This window comes from Poromitra crassiceps (assembly GCF_964638095.1).
Source record: "Poromitra crassiceps genome assembly, chromosome: 7".
NCBI classification, from domain to species: Eukaryota; Metazoa; Chordata; class Actinopteri; order Beryciformes; family Melamphaidae; genus Poromitra; species Poromitra crassiceps.
The window spans coordinates 34,692,677-34,712,071 of NC_139628.1; the positions used below are offsets into that span (position 1 = coordinate 34,692,677).

The 19,395-nt window shown below is 44.0% G+C and overlaps 2 protein-coding genes across 3 annotated transcripts in view; both read left to right on the plus strand.

Annotated features, from left to right (window-relative positions):
- Positions 1–258: 258 nt before the first annotated feature.
- On the plus strand, positions 259–2,434 carry LOC310779238 (doublesex- and mab-3-related transcription factor A1-like). Its single transcript, XM_083639751.1, has 2 exons — positions 259–824; positions 1,331–2,434. Exons 1-2 carry the CDS (start codon positions 341–343, stop codon positions 2,098–2,100), a joined length of 1,254 nt encoding a protein of 417 aa, XP_083495877.1. The 5' UTR covers positions 259–340; the 3' UTR covers positions 2,101–2,434.
- A 2,127-nt stretch (positions 2,435–4,561) lies between these two features.
- LOC310779111 (glucosidase 2 subunit beta-like) overlaps positions 4,562–19,395 on the plus strand; it is a 188,214-nt gene continuing 173,380 nt past the window's right edge. For both annotated transcript variants that reach the window (XM_083639610.1, XM_083639611.1), the window contains exons 1-5: positions 4,562–4,721; positions 5,526–5,642; positions 7,316–7,411; positions 11,437–11,494; positions 12,844–12,961. In XM_083639610.1, coding sequence (XP_083495736.1) covers positions 4,640–4,721; positions 5,526–5,642; positions 7,316–7,411; positions 11,437–11,494; positions 12,844–12,961 — 471 coding nt within the window. In that variant the 5' untranslated portion in view covers positions 4,562–4,639. The remainder of the gene's footprint in view (positions 4,722–5,525; positions 5,643–7,315; positions 7,412–11,436; positions 11,495–12,843; positions 12,962–19,395) is intronic.

Genomic DNA, 19,395 nt, shown 5'->3' on the forward strand with positions numbered 1-19,395 from the left:
CCTATAGAACTAATTCTAACCATTTGAAATTAGCCTGCCATACAATGTATGGACAGGTCTGAAAATTGACATTTCTTAATCTAGGCTCTGTCAGATTAGACCAAATTTAATCCAGGACTCAAATAAACATGATAGGGTATTTAGGTTGGAGCGGAAAGGGGTGTGGCCATGGTGTTGTATTTCATGTCAAGCCACCTGGAGACGAGACACTTAAAGCGCAGTAGTTCGGTGCCAGCAGCAGTAGAGAGATTCCAGTCACCGAGAGAAGGCCGATTTAACCTGAGTGACTGCACTTGATCATCTGCACTGGACGGAGACGTTGTGCGCATCCCAAAAAGCAATGGACGGCAGGATCAGACCGCTTGGCCTGGCCGGGCACACCGTCAACCCGCTGTCGGTCGGGGGCTTGCAGGTGCCCCCTTCCCTCCTGCGCCCTCCGCATCTCTTCCTGCGGGCTTGCAACCCCGCGCTGGAGAGAGGTTACCCCCGCACCCCGAAGTGCGCCAGATGCAGGAACCACGGCGTGGTGTCCGCGCTCAAAGGCCACAAGCGCTTTTGCCGCTGGAGAGACTGCGTGTGCGCCAAGTGCACACTGATAGCGGAGAGGCAGAGAGTGATGGCCGCGCAGGTGGCGCTGCGGAGGCAACAGGCACAGGAGGAGAGCGAGGCCCGAGAGCTGCGGTTCCTCTACCCCGGCTCGGGCAGTGGAGACGAACCCGGGGTCCCTCTGGCGTCCCCCATAGGGCCTGGGATACCAGCAGCTACCAGTAACACCCCAGCAGTTCGCAGTGTTGATGTTTTCGGAACAGAAAGCCAAAAAGATGGTGAGTTGAGATCGAGATGGTGAAATCTGGGATGTGGTGGAGAGTAAAGGCACCATAATAACTTTTTTCAAAATATATATTGGAGACAACCTTTTATAACTGATGGCGTAATTTAATTCCATACCACATCATTGTATAAATCTATAAATATAGCCTAGTTATAGATAAATGCTTTTCTGAAAATCTAATTTTATTTTGTTTATATTAGTTGTGATGTTTTATGCTAGTAATCACTGAATGGGCGACATCTCCATTAGCTATTTATTACCACTACATCACTGGGTGATATATAGCCTAGGATATACAGCTGGTATGTTATTCTGTTTGTGCAGTCAATTATGGTATTTGCATTGCATAAAATATATACAATAAAAATTGTGTTTACTTTTCTATGCATTTATGCGTAATTTTACGCATTTTACGCACACACTGAATGCTGACATGAGCGTGCAGGGATGAGCAACGCTGATTTAAAACCATCTCATTTTCTTCTATCTCCATTTCAGATGATACATTGAGCAAGTACAACTTTTACAACAGTTTCATTGGTCGACCTCTCTTCGCGCCTCACGCCGCACGCCTGGCCTCTCCAAGTGACAAGAAGGAGCTGTCCCCAAGCAAGGACAGCGCCAGTGCTGACAGCGCCAGTCCGTCCCCAGGCTTTGACCAGCGGTCAGACCACACAGAGAGCCCGCAGAGGTCGTTGTCCTCCTCGGATCCGGAGTCGGGGAGCGAGTCGGAGAAACCCAAGGAATACCCAACCCTTGGTCGGAACCCCACCGACGTCATGGCCAAGATCTTCCCCCATCAGAAACGGGACACCCTGGAGTCCGTGGTGAGAATGTGCAAAGGTGACATTGTGAAAGCTATTGAACTCATGCTTACCTCCAAAGAGAAAAAGATTGACTCTGACGGTTTGGCCCTGTCTCTGTCCGGGCACACCAGTGCGCTCAGGCCTCCAGGCGCACTGGGCCCTTTGGGGTCCAAGTCTGCCTTCTCCCCTCTCCACACCACACTGATGCCCGGGGACAGCCTGTACGGCCTCAACCCTCGCTTCGGTATCAATCCCTTGCGGCTGTCCTACTCTTCGGCGAGTGGTGGCATGACAAGTTTTATGTCACCGTATGTGACATCCGGACTGATGCCGGTGTTTCCACTGCGCCCGCCCCTGGACTCGTACTCTTTCCCGGGCATGATCCGAGACCTTTCCTACCTCCAGAGCAAGGAGTCACTATGCAACACAGGACTCTACACACGTCTCAACCATGAAAAATAATAGCTAATTTTAATAGCTTTCAGAATTGTCTTTAAAAATCCTTCTAAGTGCCTGAAAACTGTTGATTCACTGCATAATGCCAAAAAAAATCACTGCATAATGCCATTGAAGTTTGGCAATTTTATCTTTTTTCAGTAAGCTATATATTTGAAAATGTACATTTTGTAAAGATTGTTTACTATTAATAAAGCTATCAAATGGTGTTCTTGGTTTATCTTTGTTCCATGTATAGGCCTACCTTCTATATGAGTTTGCCTTAGTTTATCAAAATTACACAACAGAATAGAAGGATAGCGCCTACTTTGCAAATACAGTATCTATCTATCTATCTATCTATCTATCTATCTATCTATCTATCTATCTATCTATCTATCTATCTATCTACAGTATATATCTGTCTATCTAAAAGTAAACATCTACTGTAGTCTGATTAGTATGTATTTTATATTGCCATATTAAAGTAATACTTTAGATGTAATTTGTAACTCTCCAACTCCTTACTCTGACTACTTTTTAATAAAATGAAAATAAGTCTCTCAATTTGACTTGAGAAAAATGAATGGAAATCACAATGTCATAAACATGGGCGAAAAATATAACAATACAATTACATTAATCACAATAATTATTTGGCAGTTAAGCCAACAGTTCTGTAGAGAGGAGTTTGGCTGAAAAGCACTTTAGGTAGTCGATAGACTATATAAAATGTGCAGTCCATTTACCATATAATAAAAGAAGGTTGGCCCTTGAGACTGGGGCTAGCCCATGTTCTAATCTAGTTTACATTAACATCTCCTCGCCAAACTAATTTATGGACTTCCTCAGTTGGTTCAAAGCCTTTTGACAGCGAGTGAAACATTTTTGAGTCTGACTTACTTTTGTGCAAACATTTTCTTATACAAACAGTGCTATTCAAGCAAGCTCCACTCTCTAGCTTACCTAAATAGTTACAATACAGCCAGGGGGTTTGGAGGAACTGCAGACCATCATCTTTCTAAGAAGCTTTCTAAGAATATGAAATGGTGAGGATTATCTTCAGGTCCTTTCATTTGTTCAATTTGTTCAGTAACTCACAATTGCCTAACATATCGAGCTTCATCTTTTTTGTTTTTGTTCTGTTTAGGTCTATCTATTTGAGGCCTATATGATGCATTTCAGTAGCAGTTTTTTATATATATTTTATTTTCAATTTGATCAATATATGAACAAAACAAACAGACAAGCTCAGACACAGGAAAGGAAAACAAAGAAAAACATATATATAATATTAACAGTTATTATAATGTGCTACCATCCATATAGGGTGCTTATGTGCTTGTAAGAGATGTTGTGCATGGGGTCCCACACGAGGCGCAATAGGAACCAGCTGGGCAAGTCACCCATCACCCCCAACCTCGTCAAGGTAGGCTAGTAACGGGTCCCAATTCCCAAACAGTTAGAAACTTTCCAAATGAGTTGGTTCTCAGGGATCTGAGCCTCTCCATCCTTATAACAGAGATCATGTCCGTCAACCACAATTGGAAAGAAGGTGAAGAAGGGGACTTCCATTCTTTCAAGATCTCTTTTTTTTGGCAACAGTTGTCCCCAACGTTAGAGACTGTTGCACAGCTGTGGGGAAGCCCAAAGAGGTCTCCGAGCAGCTGAAGATGGCGAGTTCTGCCTCCAGCTGCAGGGTTATTTTGTAGGCCTTAGAGTAGGCCTACCAGTCAAATATTTTGGCCCAGAATCCTGTCAGTGAAGGGCAGAACCAGAAGGCATGAGACAGAGTGCATTTCAGTAGCAGTTTATACACATTCTTGCCTGTATAGTCAATCAATTTACCCTATGCAAATGACAACAATTTATAGTCTGGGCCTACCACACCTGACATCAGCATTAATTTGTAATACATTCAGATACATTTTGTTGGTGCAAAAGCCTGCAACACAGGGCTACCAAGTTAGTGGTTATGGGTTTACTCTTCACAGGTAACCATGGTAACCCATCCACTCCCCCTTCTGTTTGCTTGCTAAATTCCAGATATGACCCTGGTGTTCATGATGTCTGTTGGCAACTCACATTTGATGTATTTGAAATAATATTGTGGTTGCTTGCTGTGCTATGATGCCCTATATATGCCATGTTGTGTTTAATACAAATCTGATCACATGTGAATTCTACACCTCCTCCAGAAATCGAAAAATTAGGCAAATGTTTAGACTACATGTAACAGCTTAGGACACCAGCTGCGTTTTCTTTCAATTTTGAATAAACGATAATAGATATAGCATGATTTCAAGTATAATATAAACTTTTGTGAAGCTATTTCTCCATACAGACCCAAAAGCCACATCCTCGCTACTGGATTGGTCGTAGAAATCACAGGGGCTCGCACGACAACCAACGGGAAGCCTCGGTTGCGTCACGTGACCGTGTGTTTCAGGAAGTACACTGACACTCAGTGTTGGAGGTTGAAGTGAAGACAGACTGATGTGAACATGAGCATCTTTTGTGTGGCAGCAGGTGTATAGCTAAATGTTTTCAAGGCCTGCGCTCTGACATGCGTTGCCACATTGTTATCGCCGCTGTCTTTTGGTCTGTTTGCGTTGAGTCGCGGAAAATAAGAGGAATATCGATGTCCTGTAAGTGTCCTATAGGCTAACTAATGATGTCAATATCTCTGTAAACAGTTACATGTCTGAATGCTATACGTGTTGTAACCCTGCCTGGATGTTGTAAGTTAACAGCTCCACAGTCAACATGAAGTGAGGGTTTTTTATTTTATTTTTGAAGTATATTGTTGCTGTTGGTTGTAGGGTAACGTTAGTTAACACTGTAAGTTATGGTGGTTGTTTTACTTGGAGTTGAATAGCTTTAAGTACATTGACCTGTAGAGGGCATAATGCCAGCCCCATAGTTTCACCAACATTTCATTGCAGTGTCTGAAATCCAGCAGGCAGCATGATGAAGTAAGTGACACTGTTCTGGGCTTACATCCAAAAATAAATATTTATAGAGCTGCCAACATTATAGCACAGTGGTTCTCAACGTGGGGTCCGGGGACCACCAGAGGTCCTTCAGAGGGTTCCAGGGGGTCCACCTACAATACATTATAATGTAGAATGACTATTTTGATCATAGTTTCTCTGTTATCTCTGCCTAAAATGGAACGGACATGGAATACTGTACAAAAATCATAACTAACATAAAAAAGAGAGAGAAAACCTCATCAAATGGGGATTACGTGGCTCCAATGTGTGGTAAATTATGGATCCTCGATATGAAAAAAGTTGAAAATCACTGTAAATATTGTATATGGAATTTTACAGTGCAATATATTGTTGTTATTGTTGTAGTTCTGCCTCTGAGTCTGTTAGGTTGCACCTGTAACTGCAGTTCAAGGCCGTCAGCATGTATCAATCTGTAATGTCTTCTCTCTGTAACAGACAAGCGGTTCTACAGAGAGAGGAAGACCTTCCTGTGCATCGACGGCTCTAAAATGATCCCCTTTGAGCGGGTGAACGATGACTACTGTGATTGTGAAGACGGTTCTGATGAGCCAGGTAAAGAACAAGTGTGTCCATGGGCGATAAAGACAGAGTCTGGTCATGTTAGCATACTGTGTCCATCGCTGCTTTTTTATTCTTCAGTATTCATCATATAAACCTACGCACGCACTAGGGGTTGCATCGACTCATCGACACATCGACGTTACTACCACACGTCAACGCCTATCGGGGGACGTCGATTCGTCACGTGATCTGAGACTTGCCCTCCCCCAGGCAGTCCTGCCAGAGCTGCTCTTTCCCATCTTCTCTTGTCTTTTTCACTCATTTCTATATTTACTTTTTCTAGATTTATTTGGTAACCAAAGTAGTAAGCTACGTTATTTGGCTTTGCGCATTCGTTTTTCCTCGCTATTCGAATACATTTATTGTACAACAAACTGCAACTTTCTTGACATGCAAACTAGGGCTGCACGATATTGGAAAAAACAGATATTGCAATATATTTGGTTTCTGCGATATATATTGCGATATGGAAAAATACAGGAATTTTCACCAAATGACTTTATTAACTCATCAAGCCTTGTCCCTTTAAGAAGGTAGTGGGTAACCTGCATGGATGTGACGTAGTAGCAAGTGTTTTTAGCTGCAGGCAGAGTGATTGGCAGGATGCTAGTGTGTTAAGTGCTGAGTATCAAGCAGCAATAAAGTTATAGCCTGACGTGTTTGAGTTAATTTGCCTTGTTCTTTGACATTGCACGTCCTGCGATGTGACTATTGCGCATGCGCACATTGCGATGACGATGCTGAAACGATATATTGTGCAGCTCTAATGCAAACTTATCTTTTAAATTGGAAAAATGTACATGTGGACTTCATGGCACAATTCAAACGGGATCAAAAAAGTATCGTCTCTCGCCGTTCACCACCATTCAGATTTCTTTTTTTTACGGCTGGTTCGTAGCTGAAGCAGGAAGTAGGCGGTCACTTTGGCTCTCTATATGAAGAAAAATAAAATACAGGTCTGAAATGGAAAGTGTCCTTATCAGAACAGATGGGAACCAGAAAACGATCATAGGCTTCAATAGGCTTTAATCCTTGCATTGGTCCATTGAAAGATTCAGAAAATGTGGTCATTTATTTAAAAATGACAGGCAGGCAAACAGGCATTTATGTGTGATTACATGGCATTGCCCTAAGGGCAACATAGGCAGTGCATCCATGTTGCCCATGTATGGAGCTGTATCACAAATAGTTTTTTCACATTTGTTTTATGCATTACAGATATCATGCAACAGCGACCTCTGCTCTTTGCCCTATGTAGGCCCTGCAGCCTGTCCTGACCTCTGCTCTCCACACTCTGTAGGCACTGCAGTCTGTCCTGACCTCTAATCTCCACACTCTGTAGGCACTGCAGCCTGTCCTGACCTCTGTAGGCACTGCAGCCTGTCCTGACCTCTGCCCTTTGCCCTCTGTAGGCACTGCAGCCTGTCCTGACCTCTGCTCTCCACCCTCTGTAGGCACTGCAGCCTGTCCTGACCTCTGCCCTTTGCCCTCTGTAGGCACTGCAACCTGTCCTGACCTCTGCTCTCCACCCTCTGTAGGCACTGCAGCCTGTCCTGACCTCTGCTCTCCACCCTCTGTAGGCACTGCAGCCTGTCCTGACCTCTGCCCTTTGCCCTCTGTAGGCACTGCAGCCTGTCCTGACCTCTGCTCTCCACCCTCTGTAGGCACTGCAGCCTGTCCTGGTGGCCGGTTCTACTGCACTAACCTGGGCTTCCGCCCACACTACATCCAGTCTTCACGAGTCAACGATGGCATCTGTGGTACGGTCGTCTTTATTGCATTATATTAGAATACAATAATAACCTCTTGAGAACCTTTTGAATGGAGGCAGTGGAAATGCAATGTTTTCTGCTTCAAGGCTGGGCAGCGATAAATATTGCGGGCAAATATTGCCAAGTGTCATAATGATCCTCTGTGAAGAACACATTAATCTAGCAGAAAATGTATAGGTGTAATAGTGATCAAAGAAGCCAGTGGAAAGATATGTTGTTTTAAAGCAATTTATTTCAAAGGTGTTTGTGAGGTTTTAGTCAAAATGACAATACGCTATGAATTATTAGAGATGCACCGATGCACTTTTTCCCCAGTTCCGAGCCGATTCCGATACCTGAATTTGGACATCTGCTGATACCGATACTGATTCCGATACCAGAGGTCTTGGCAACTCCCCCAAGGAGCTGCAGCCTCCACCTTATAGCTGACTGTGACATCATTTAGTATTTGGTTTGGTAATCAATTATCTTGTAGCATTAGTTACCTGTATCATAATATTCCACAATATTAAATTAATCAATTAATAAAGGCCATTAGATATTTCCAAAACAATTGATCCACTCAAATTGATTAAAACTAGGCATCTCGGGCGCCAGCGCGCTCGATTCCTAGGCCCGCCCGCTTCCTTGGGCTAGCTACCTCGGCCGCTGCGGGGCCTCGCCCATCCTGCAGCTCGCCAAGCTGGCCCTGCAGCTTGCATTCGCAGCTCGGCCACTGCGCGGCCTTGCCCGCAGCTCGGCTGCTGTGTGGCCTTGCCTGCTCTATTGGAGGCTGTCTCCCTCAGTCTCTAGCCCCCTCTCTCTCTCTCTCCCTCAGTCTCTCTCCCTCCCTCTCCTCCTCTCTGATAGCATTCCAACAAACCGACAATTAAACACCCCTGCCACTTTACTGAATTTGGTAAAGTGTAGGAATGCGCAGATACCGATAACTGATATTAAAATTGCTGCTATGGCCGATAACATGTAACTGTCAATTTGAAAAAGTAATGCATTTCTTTATTTCCAAAACATTTGGAAAAGCCCATAAATCATAAATTTACCCCATTGTTTCCTCTCAATGTGAAAATTTGTTGTTGAGTTAGCTAACTGCTAACATTACTAGCTCACTACTACTACTTACTAGCAGTGTTTCATGTCATGTCACGGTGGGTTCATGGTCCACCGCAAGTTATGAATAGAATCTGGATCGGAACGTGGATCGGCGACGTCAGTCCAATATCCGATATGTGAATTACGTCAGTATTGGTACCCGATACTGATATCCCAATACTGATCTCCCATCTCTATGCATTATGCTTCACAAATCACTCGGGGAAGTATCATGTGAATGAAATTAAATTGTTACAATTATGCACCACATAAGCATAATATTACAAGGATTATTATACTGATTTTCAATGATTCCACAAGAGCAGAAGCGCTTCTTTTCGCTACAGTGGGTGAGCCACTGAAGTATGCAGAGCACTTAAGATGTTATACCCACTGCTAGAATACATATTTGACATGTAGTCACAAGGCGGACATGTTGGAAGTTGTTGTAGTCAAACGGCAGTAGTACAAACAAAACAAACAAGATGAAGAGGTAGACACAGCAAACAAAACTACTCTCTCACACACGACAAACACGCTCGCATGCGCACGCTCACACGTGCACGCTCACTCTCATGCACGCTCACTCTCGTGCACGCTCACTCTCGTGCACACTCACTCTCGTGCACGCTCACTCTCCTCGCTCAATTTCCCTTGAACAACATTCTGCTCTTTCTCTCAAGTCCTTTCTCCACTCTGTCTGGTGAGACCTGCCACTCTGTCTTGTGACTGTGAGACCTGCCACACTCTTTCTCCACTCTGTCTTGTGAGACCTGCCACACTCTTTCTCCACTCTGTCTTGTGAGACCTGCCACACTCTTTCTCCACTCTGTCTTGTGAGACCTGCCACACTCTTTCTCCACTCTGTCTTGTGACTGTGAGACCTGCCACACTCTTTCTCCACTCTGTCTTGTGAGACCTGCCACACTCTTTCTCCACTCTGTCTTGTGACTGTGAGACCTGCCACACTCTTTCTCCACTCTGTCTTGTGACTGTGAGACCTGGCACACTCTTTCTCCACTCTGTCTTGTGAGACCTGCCACACTCTTTCTCCACTCTGTCTTGTGAGACCTGCCACACTCTTTCTCCACTCTGTCTTGTGAGATCTGCCACACTCTTTCTCCACTCTGTCTTGTGAGACCTGCCACACTCTTTCTCCAGTCTGTCTGGTGAGACCTGCCACACTCTTTCTCCAGTCTGTCTGGTGAGACCTGTCACACTCTTTCTCCAGTCTGTCTGGTGAGACCTGCCACACTCTTTCTCCAGTCTGTCTGGTGAGACCTACCACACTCTTTCTCCAGTCTGTCTGGTGAGACCTACCACACTCTTTCTCCAGTCTGTCTGGTGAGACCTACCACACTCTTTCTCCAGTCTGTCTGGTGAGACCTGCCACACTCTTTCTCCAGTCTGTCTGGTGAGACCTGCCACACTCTTTCTCCACTCTGTCTGGTGAGACCTACCACACTCTTTCTCCAGTCTGTCTGGTGAGACCTACCACACTCTTTCTCCAGTCTGTCTGGTGAGACCTACCACACTCTTTCTCCAGTCTGTCTGGTGAGACCTACCACACTCTTTCTCCAGTCTGTCTGGTGAGACCTACCACACTCTTTCTCCAGTCTGTCTGGTGAGACCTGCCACACTCTTTCTCCACTCTGTCTGGTGAGACCTGCCACACTCTTTCTCCACTCTGTCTTGTGAGACCTGCCACACTCTTTCTCCAGTCTGTCTGGTGAGACCTACCACACTCTTTCTCCACTCTGTCTTGTGAGACCTGCCACACTCTTTCTCCACTCTGTCTTGTGACTGTGAGACCTGCCACACTCGAGCCAAATTAGATGGGTGTGTGCAGCCCCACCTTCCCCGTCCTCTCCTACATCCTACCCCACTTTGGATCAAATCAACACATTGAGCTGTCGACAGCTCCTCTCTGTCACGGCGCTCTCGTAGACGGCAACAGAAATGACAGAGAGGAGTGAAGAGAGATAGAGGAGGAGTTCTTACAGCCCTCTGCTCCCTTCCCTCATGTCTCCCGCTTGTCTTCTCATGCCTACCTTGCTTTGAATGGAGCCACTTAATAATAGCTAACGGAGCGGTCGCTTTTCCTCCTCGACGGTTCGCTGAGAGATTTTCATTGACTTCCTTTTGCTGGGCTCCAACGCTCCTCTTCCACTGGTCGCCAAATGGGGCTCTGGGTAATTGAGGAGTTTTCACACCGTGACCACCACTCACTCCCGGCTGAAGCATCTGAGCCAAAACCAGATCCGAGCAATTATAAAACACCATGTAGCTGATCCTGTAAGTGGTTGATCTCAAGAGACCTTCTCCAAACCAGAGAGAGATCTCGTGCAGACGTCAGGATCTGTTCTTGACTAGTCAAAACTGACTAGTCTAGATCAGGGCTGTCAAACTCACTTTAGTTCATGGGCCACATGTGACCCAATTTGGTCTCATGTGGGCCAGACAAAGATCAGCAGCATCTGTTCTGCACTATTCTCCACTTTGATTAGTTTCACACAAATGCACAGATGTTATCGGCCAGTATACACTGTATACTTTCCACATTAATAGGCTGTTGTCATTAGCAATAAGCATTTATTTTTTCCACAATCACATGATCTAATAGTACTTTGGTCTATAGGACCATGCTAACACACAAATCAGTTATAACACGCACGCACACACACACACACACACACACACACACACGCACGCACGCACGCACACACACACACACACACACACACACACACACACACACACACACACACACACACACACACACATATATATATATACTGTATATATGGATGGAATGCTAGATATTCAGAATAAAGAGATATTTGCTCACTTTCTTTGATGTTGCGATGTGGTGCGTCTCTGTCTGGGTGTGTAAAAGCATTGGTCTGTTGTGTCCCTCTTGTCAGATTGCTGCGATGCTTCAGATGAGTACAACAGCCATGCTCGCTGCCAGAACACGTGCAGGTCAGTTGAGTCACGGCTGAGATTGAATGCTTGAAAAATGACATGGGAAGACTTTGACTTGGGGATCCCTCAAATTGTCAGATTTGTGCATTTTCACCAGAGACTTCAAGGGCCATGTGTGGGTAAAGAATCTGAATCTGAATCAAGTATTCACCCAAACCGCAGTGCAGAAAATATAAGGAAATATCAACAAAATATGCCCTTAAAAAAGCCTCTTATGTGTTTTTTGCCTGATTGACAGGAGGATCATGATCAAGAATTCTAATGCATTTGTATGGGAATGGCAAATAAACTTGAAACTTGGCTAGTTCAATTAAAAATATATATATTTTCTGGTTTATCCTAAGTTATTAATCTTATGTTTTATCATCACTGTGTATAGCAACAGTGCATACATACCTGCTGTACTAGTGCTGTAGTAGTGCTGCCTGGACCCATGTGGCAGTGATGCATTCATTGTACCACCAGGGGGCATGCAGTCACTATGATAAAAAAAACCTACTGTTGCCCACTGCCCAGTACGTTGGTTCCTGAGCCTCCCCACTGGCACGCAGCCCTTCTCTGTAATGTATATCCATCAGAGACGTGTTGCGAAGAGTTTATCCTGGATAAAGAGAATCTGACTCACCACCCCATTACCCTTTTCTTTTCCCATCACACCGCATCGACAGTGAAAGTTCTAACACTAAATTGTCCACTCATTAGTCCCTTGCTGTTGTGGCTTGGAGAATTGTGCTTCCGTGGGATTGTTTTCTTGCTGTAAATTACATATTCTATAAATGGCAGGTCTGTAAACAGTCCACGCTTGTCTTTTTTCAGAAATGTAATGTTTATATGAACTCAAACTGCAGAGGGTCACATTTACAGGCTTCACTCAGCCGCATGTCAAAAGGTTGGCCATACTACAGTGCCATGCTGAAAATGTACTCGCCCGTGTAAAGCCAACTTCTAATACAATAACCCATTTGTGGATGGGCCTCTATTACTTCGTTCCGTGCCATATCTGCCTCGAAACCACATACGAGCAGAGTATATCTCGTTAGGATTTCACAAAGTCCACACTGTTATTGTGTTTGCCAGACTTCGAAAACAATTTAGTTCAGCCACAGAGCATCCACCCCCGTCATATTTACTCTTCTATTTTCCCATTTGGATTCCCGGCGCATCGCGGGTCCTTAAAAATTGGATTGTGCCATCTCAAAAGACCATAGGAGGGGTGGGCGACGTTTTCTCAGTAATGATGGGACTGTGCCTCCTCTCCCTTTCTCTCTATCTCCCCCCCCCTCTCTCTCTCTCTCCCCCTCCCCCCCCCCCCTCTCTCTTTCTCGCTCTCTCTCTCTCTCTGTCAGGAATCTGGGACAGAGGGAGAGAGCAGATGTAGAGGGCCAGATGAGGACCTTGGACGAGGGGCTGCGACTCAAACAGCAACTGATTGAGGAGGGGGTCTTGCTCTGGAGGGAGAAGCAGGTAGGGTGTAGTATGCTGCAGTGACTACGGTACGACCATACGGCACGTAGCAACAGAGGGAAACCATCAGTCCTGTTTTACCCCCCAAAGACTAGTAACTGTCAAACACATGCATTTGGCTTCTGTTCCAACTGCATGAAATATCAATTCTGTATGTAATTTTTCTTTATATGTATACCGGTATGTATAGTATTTGAAGGCCTACATATTTCACCTTAGTCCATGGATAAAGAGAAAAGAGGTGTCCTCACACTGTTGGAAAAAGACGAAACCACACATGTATGATCAAAAAAGAGCTGTAAAAAGCCAAGGTGAGAATATGCGCCACAGCAAAAGAGGTTTGTGGTGTGATCTGCGTCCGTCGAAAGCGTCATAATATGCGCATTCTTCATTTATCACCACCAATGCCGTCTTCACAACGACGCAAAAAAAATACGACCGAGAAATGTAGCCTACCTTCAAATACTTTGAGTGGGTTTTACATAACAAAGACCTGTTGCCTCAGTCGGCCAAGGCCTGGTTCATAGCTCACTTGGAGCCTTTGTTACACAGCTTCCCTCCTTTTCTCCCTCTTTCTCTGTCAATTCAATTCAAGGTGCTGTATTGGCATGAAATACAAAGGTACATACCAAAGCAAGGTCAACAAATTCAAATCATGGTAATCAAACTCATATATACAATAAATATGTCAACAAAAATAAATCGATAAAATAAGTAAATAAAGTAAAAATAAATAATTTATGTAGTAGCAATAATAATAATAGTAATAACTAGAAATTTTGCACGCTGCGCTCGATTTCTAGGGTGGAGACTCTGGAGACGATGCACCATGGGTGCACTTTTTATGCCTCTACCCGGCGATGGCCATGGCCAGAGGCAAGTCTAGATGGAAAGATAGGTCCACGTGCATTGGGTGTTTTTTTTGTGTGCCACTTTCCCCCCCCCTTCATCCTTGAAGTGTCTATTTTAAGATTCTGCCAACAGGCTGAAATAATCCCCCATGGGGTTCATTTATAACCCTTTATACCATGGTCTGGGTGAATACTCGTCTCTGATTGGCCGGCAGGTGTGCATTAAAACCGTATAATGCACACGTAGTCCGGCTCAAGTCTAATCACATGTGTGTAAATTCATCCGCTCCCCAACCTGCACAGCTGTTTAATCAAGCAGCACAGTAACGTTATTCAACTCGCTATCTCAGCTTCTATGACCTGAGTGGACTAGCTTCCCTGCACCATACCAGCTCGTATCCAAGGTTCGTCCTGTTTACTGGAACAGCAAACAACGTTTCCATTGCATGAGAAGCTGACGGGATGGTTACGCTTGTTCCAGGTATTAGTCGGTTCCCCAAGTGTTGCTAGGTAAACAGAGTTAGCGAGGGGTTTGATGCGGAAGTAGGCTATATGCCTAGCGAAAAAGTTAAGATTTTGATTGCTAACCTTGCACCAAAAATTCACAAATGCTTTTATTTTATATTGCTGGCAAATGACCATGGTATAAGCAGGATAATCAACTCCTAGGTGTGCATTATAGGATTTGAATGCACTTCGCGGAGGCAACCAACCTCCACCTGCGGCGTCGGGTGGTTATTTGCCTCCACGGCGTGCATTAAAATCGTATATAATGCACACCTAGTCGTTGATTATCCCTTACTTATTACACCTATCGCGAACCAGAAAAAGAAAAATGTGAAAATAGCATAACTTTTGAAGTAAACAACATGCAGAGACAAATGAAAAGAAATTTCCATATAATGGTGACGCAAGGAATTCATTAAAATGGTTATTGTTATGATTCAAGCACATCTAGACTCTATTTCTGGGCAAGTGTTTATCTTGCAGCTAAGGTTAATTAGTGTTGTTTATCTATGTTGTGCTCTGGGAATTCCTGATGTGAATTCGCAGCTTGTGGCCTATGATATTGATTTGGCCGTACATGCTCCTGGGAGACAACCTGCTGCTACAGGCATCTGCTGTGCAGTTGCTAACATCAACCTCACCCTGCTCTGCAGTCAGTTTTTGGTATGTCATGCTCGCTATTTTCCGGTCGTAAGAACAGTTAATAATCATTTTTCTCGCCATTAGCTCACTCATATCATTCTATCACTAAGTGTCATTTTAGAAGGTTTCCACTGCAAGATCGCAGAGAATTTGTGCTGAACAATTGAGATGTTTTGGCTACATAATCCTGTTACTTGGGTTGTGGAATGGCAGAGTGACAAAGAGGCAACAGATCTTCTTTGAAGATGGGTCCTCATCTTTCAGCGTGCCAAAAGTGACAGATTAGGATTATATACAAAATATAGTCGTTTCTCAATTGTAGTCAAGCTTCCTGGTGTGCAGTAACTTCTCAACATCTGTGACCCATAAACTTTGCGTTTTTCACGTATCTCTATAGAATTCCGCTCTGTGATTATGTGTCATTTTGCAATTACTCTAAAGCAGTACAGACAGACTAAGTGGGGTAATTTGGCACAAGTAAACAAGTGTCTGAGCCATAAACCAGCAGTCTCCCACCTAAATATGTGTATATATATATATATATATATATATATATATATATATATATATATATATATATATATATATATATATATACATGTTCTCCAGTATCTCATTGAGTTCAACAAGTGCCACTTCAAATTGGAAAATTGGAAGCTGAAGCCCTGCAGTGCTGTGATAAAATCAGCAAAGCTGAGCATCTCTTTAGCCTAAGCATTTGTTCACACCAGGCGCTTAACAGAAGCAGAGCTGAAGCTAAAGCCACGCTGAAGCTGAGCTCACGCTAAACCGGTCACCAGAGTTGGTGTCCGTTACTCAAAAAAGTAATGTATTACACATTACACATTACTTTCAAAAAAAGTAATGCCTTACTTTACTTGATTACTCCATGGAGAAAGTAATTCGTTACACTACTCGTTACATTACTTTTGCGTTACTCCGTAACATCGCCTGAGATGCATTGTCACGTAATTTGCCAGTTAACAATACAACATTAAACCTTACATATGCCCATATATTAGCACAAATCTCTATCGTAATAAGGTAGGTTGCAAAACTTTTCCTGTCTGATGGTGGCTGTCCATTCCCTGCCATCTGTATTTTGCTCAATATGTTTCTGAAAAATGGCGATTTCATTCTACTGTTGAAACTGGCAAGATTTCCTCTACCATGTACAAGGAGGCAACAAGCCTGTCCATCTCTGATTTTGGTGTTACCTGGTGAAAAGCAAGCTTTTGCTGCTTGCTTGGGGTCGAGGCAGGCGACTCAGCTTGGCTCTGCAACCAGCTTTGTGTTAGCATGTTTCCACTGCAGATGCTTTGAGAGGTTTGATGTCGTACGGTAGCTAGCTGCTTCTGTCCAGGGCAACGTTTGCAGTGTCACATTCTTGTCCTTCCGCGCAACAAAAAGTTGTTGTAGAAGACTTTTTGGCAGATTGCTGGCAGATTATTATGGAGCATACTGCACTGCGCCCACTTCACTATAAGACGTTGTATTTGCGAGGGGTATTTACAGACCCCATCGATGTATGTGGGTTTCTCTTATGGTTTACATTTACATTTCATTTCATTTTATTTTGTCCAATATTCAGATATTCCAGAATTGCATGTTGTGTTAAAATACATATTATTATTTCTATCTAACTCTTTTTAGCCTGATTTAATTGTAAAACAGAGTGTAAAAAGTTATGCAAAGCCTTCTGGGAAATTTAACCTGTGGAAGAGGAAAGTGGACGGAGTTCGCAGCATGCCCTGGGGTACCGTGTTTTTGTGTCAATTGTTTGTTTGTCAATGTGTTTTGGAGGTTAAAATGATTTCTTGTTCTATATATGCATCATGTTAGTTATCTGATAAGTTATGTGTCGACTAATAGTGCTGTTCTGCATGCTAATACAAAGTTGAAATATTGGCACCATGGGTGATTCTGGTGTGCAGTTTAGTGACCCGTCTGAGGGGAAACAGGATCTGCTATTAAAACGGAGATCTTTTCTCCGTATACTTATCTTGCTAGTACGCAAGTAACGAGTTAAGCGTTTGATTAGTAACTGTAATGTGATTACTCAAGTTACGTACAGTAGTGCCTTACACTACTCGTTACCGACAAAAGTAGTGTGATTACAGTTACCCCCAACACTGCCGCTCACACAAGAAGCGCTCTCTCTTCCTCAGTGCCTCGCACGGCACGCCTTGACCCCGCCCACAGCTTCCATTGACTTCATGCCTGGCAGCTTCACGCTTCACGCTTGGAAAAAAGAACTGAATCCTGAACGATCGCTCCAGCGCAGCTTCAGCGTGGCACGCAGCACGCGTCTGGTGTGACCGGCCTCGCCTGTTAACACGTTGAGTGCCAAGGACGAGATATCTCGGCTTACATAATCCAACCGTTGAGTGCCAAGGACGAGATATCTCGGCTTACATAAACATTTTTTTTTTTTGACGGTGGGACGTTGATCTAACCCTTTTACGTCTCCTACACCAGAATTGGAGGTATTGAATGTGTATAATCTATTTTACCGACCCACTGAGTGTCGACATGTCTCTCCACAGTAGAAAGAGGCGACCCAAAACTGGAGGGAAAACCGCGAGGAAGCCGTTCTCATACTGTAAAATTGATGGCGAAAACGCTTTCACTTTCGCGCTGATGCACAGCGGTGGCAACGGTGGGGGGTTCCAAGAATAGATTGGATGCACACTTTGAAACACGCAGCATAAATATGACCAGAATCGCAAAACCTTCATCAAAACTCTCAACCAAAACTCCACGAAACGAGCGAGTCCACCCAGACTTCCTCAAACAGCGGCACCGCGCAAACAGGCACAGCAGCAGCAGCAACTTCGTTGTGACACGCCCGCTGGAGAGCCAGGGAGGCAGGAGGAGAACACACACGGAGGGAGGAGTTGGAAGCAGAGGGGGGTTTCCTGCTGTTATGGAGGAAATTACTGTTCAAAACTATTGTTTAGATGTCTGAAGTCTTACTGATGCCAAAAATGAATGGTTAAAGTGACTGTTCTATCGAATTTCACAAAAAGCCGTTTATCTCTGAATAATTTTTTTGACGCTGAAACCATGCTGTATTCAACTGCTAATGCTTACATAACTACTAACTCTACAAACTAACTCTTTTAGACAGAGAAAGCACACATTCTATTACCGTAGTTCTTTTGAGATATTGTGTGTTCACAAAATCTTAGCAGGAAAGAATCCTCGGGTCTTGAAAGATGAGCCAGAATCCTCAAAAAAACCCTCTGGCAGAAGCTAACTACAATAAAAAAAAAAACGTCTGGCAGTGAATGTGTTAACAAGGAGCCCCAAATGAAACTTGTGGCTTCAGCGTAGCCTTGGCGTATGGTGTGAACTAGGGATGTTCATCAGTTATCGAAAATCGATAATTGATCGTTAAGGAATGGAATCGATCATGTGGATTTCTTATCGATTTTGTTATTATTTTTTTGCGGACTAGGTTTGGGTGGAATTCGTTCCTCCTCGCCCCACTCCATTGCACAGCCGACTAACGTGAGGTGGAGCTTCATATAGTCTCTAGTTTTCTGGCTGGGCACGGGCCTTTGTGCCAACAAAACTGTTTTAAACATGGGGAATTCACACCGGCATGCGCCAGGGACAGCAGAGTGTTGGAGAGGAGACACATTGAAATAAAGAGTTCATTGAGGAGAACACGTTGTCTTTCGTATTTTCTGCCGTAGGCATTCATTTTGTAAAAAAAAAATATATATATATATTAAAAAAATATTATTATTAATATGATCGATAATTGATCGTTAATTTTCCCCGATTTTCGATTATGTACATTTTTCAAAATGAACATCCCTAGAGTGAACTCCCACTAAGTTATATTTGAAAGTTCAGTGGTGTCATCAGTTGATGCACTAACGTTGACTGGGTCCAGACCTTCCAATCCGCCCACTCCACCCCAGACCTTCCAATCCGCCCACTCCACCGAGGTGACTGAAGGAGGAAATGGAGTGTAACAAGTTGACATTGACAATTCAAAAAAGCTCCTGCAAGCAACACAGTTGAAAAATTCTATGTCGTGACTCAGTTGAATTAATCATGCGAGGAACTGTTTTTTATTTCAAGGCATCTGTGTGCACTTTATAGCACAATGTGTGTGGAAATGCAGTTTCGGGTTCGTCAGACATGTCTCTCACATAATACATATTACTGTTGCGATGACTGATATGAGTTAAAAAGCTCTGCCTGATCACCAGCTGCTGGTCCTCTTGAGTGTATATTCTGCTGCACACGTGTTTGTTTTTTTGGTGCGATATTTCTGCTCCATGTTCTTTTCGGTAGCTCGGTTGATTGGCAGATCGAGGCTGAAGTGTCACACAGACCTCCGAGCCCTGCTGCACATCGTGATCCTCTGTTCTCAATGTGTCTCTGTTGATATGCCAGGGTTACCTCCGGGGGCCCGCC

What these genes read in the sequence shown, in the direction of transcription:
- LOC310779238 (XM_083639751.1), top strand. Translation starts at nt 341, where the DNA reads ATGGACGGCAGGATCAGACCGCTTGGCCTGGCCGGGCACACCGTCAAC. An exon ending in AACAGAAAGCCAAAAAGATG is followed by an intron (nt 825 to 1,330) that starts GTGAGTTGAGAT and finishes TCTCCATTTCAG; the next exon opens with ATGATACATTGAGCAAGTAC.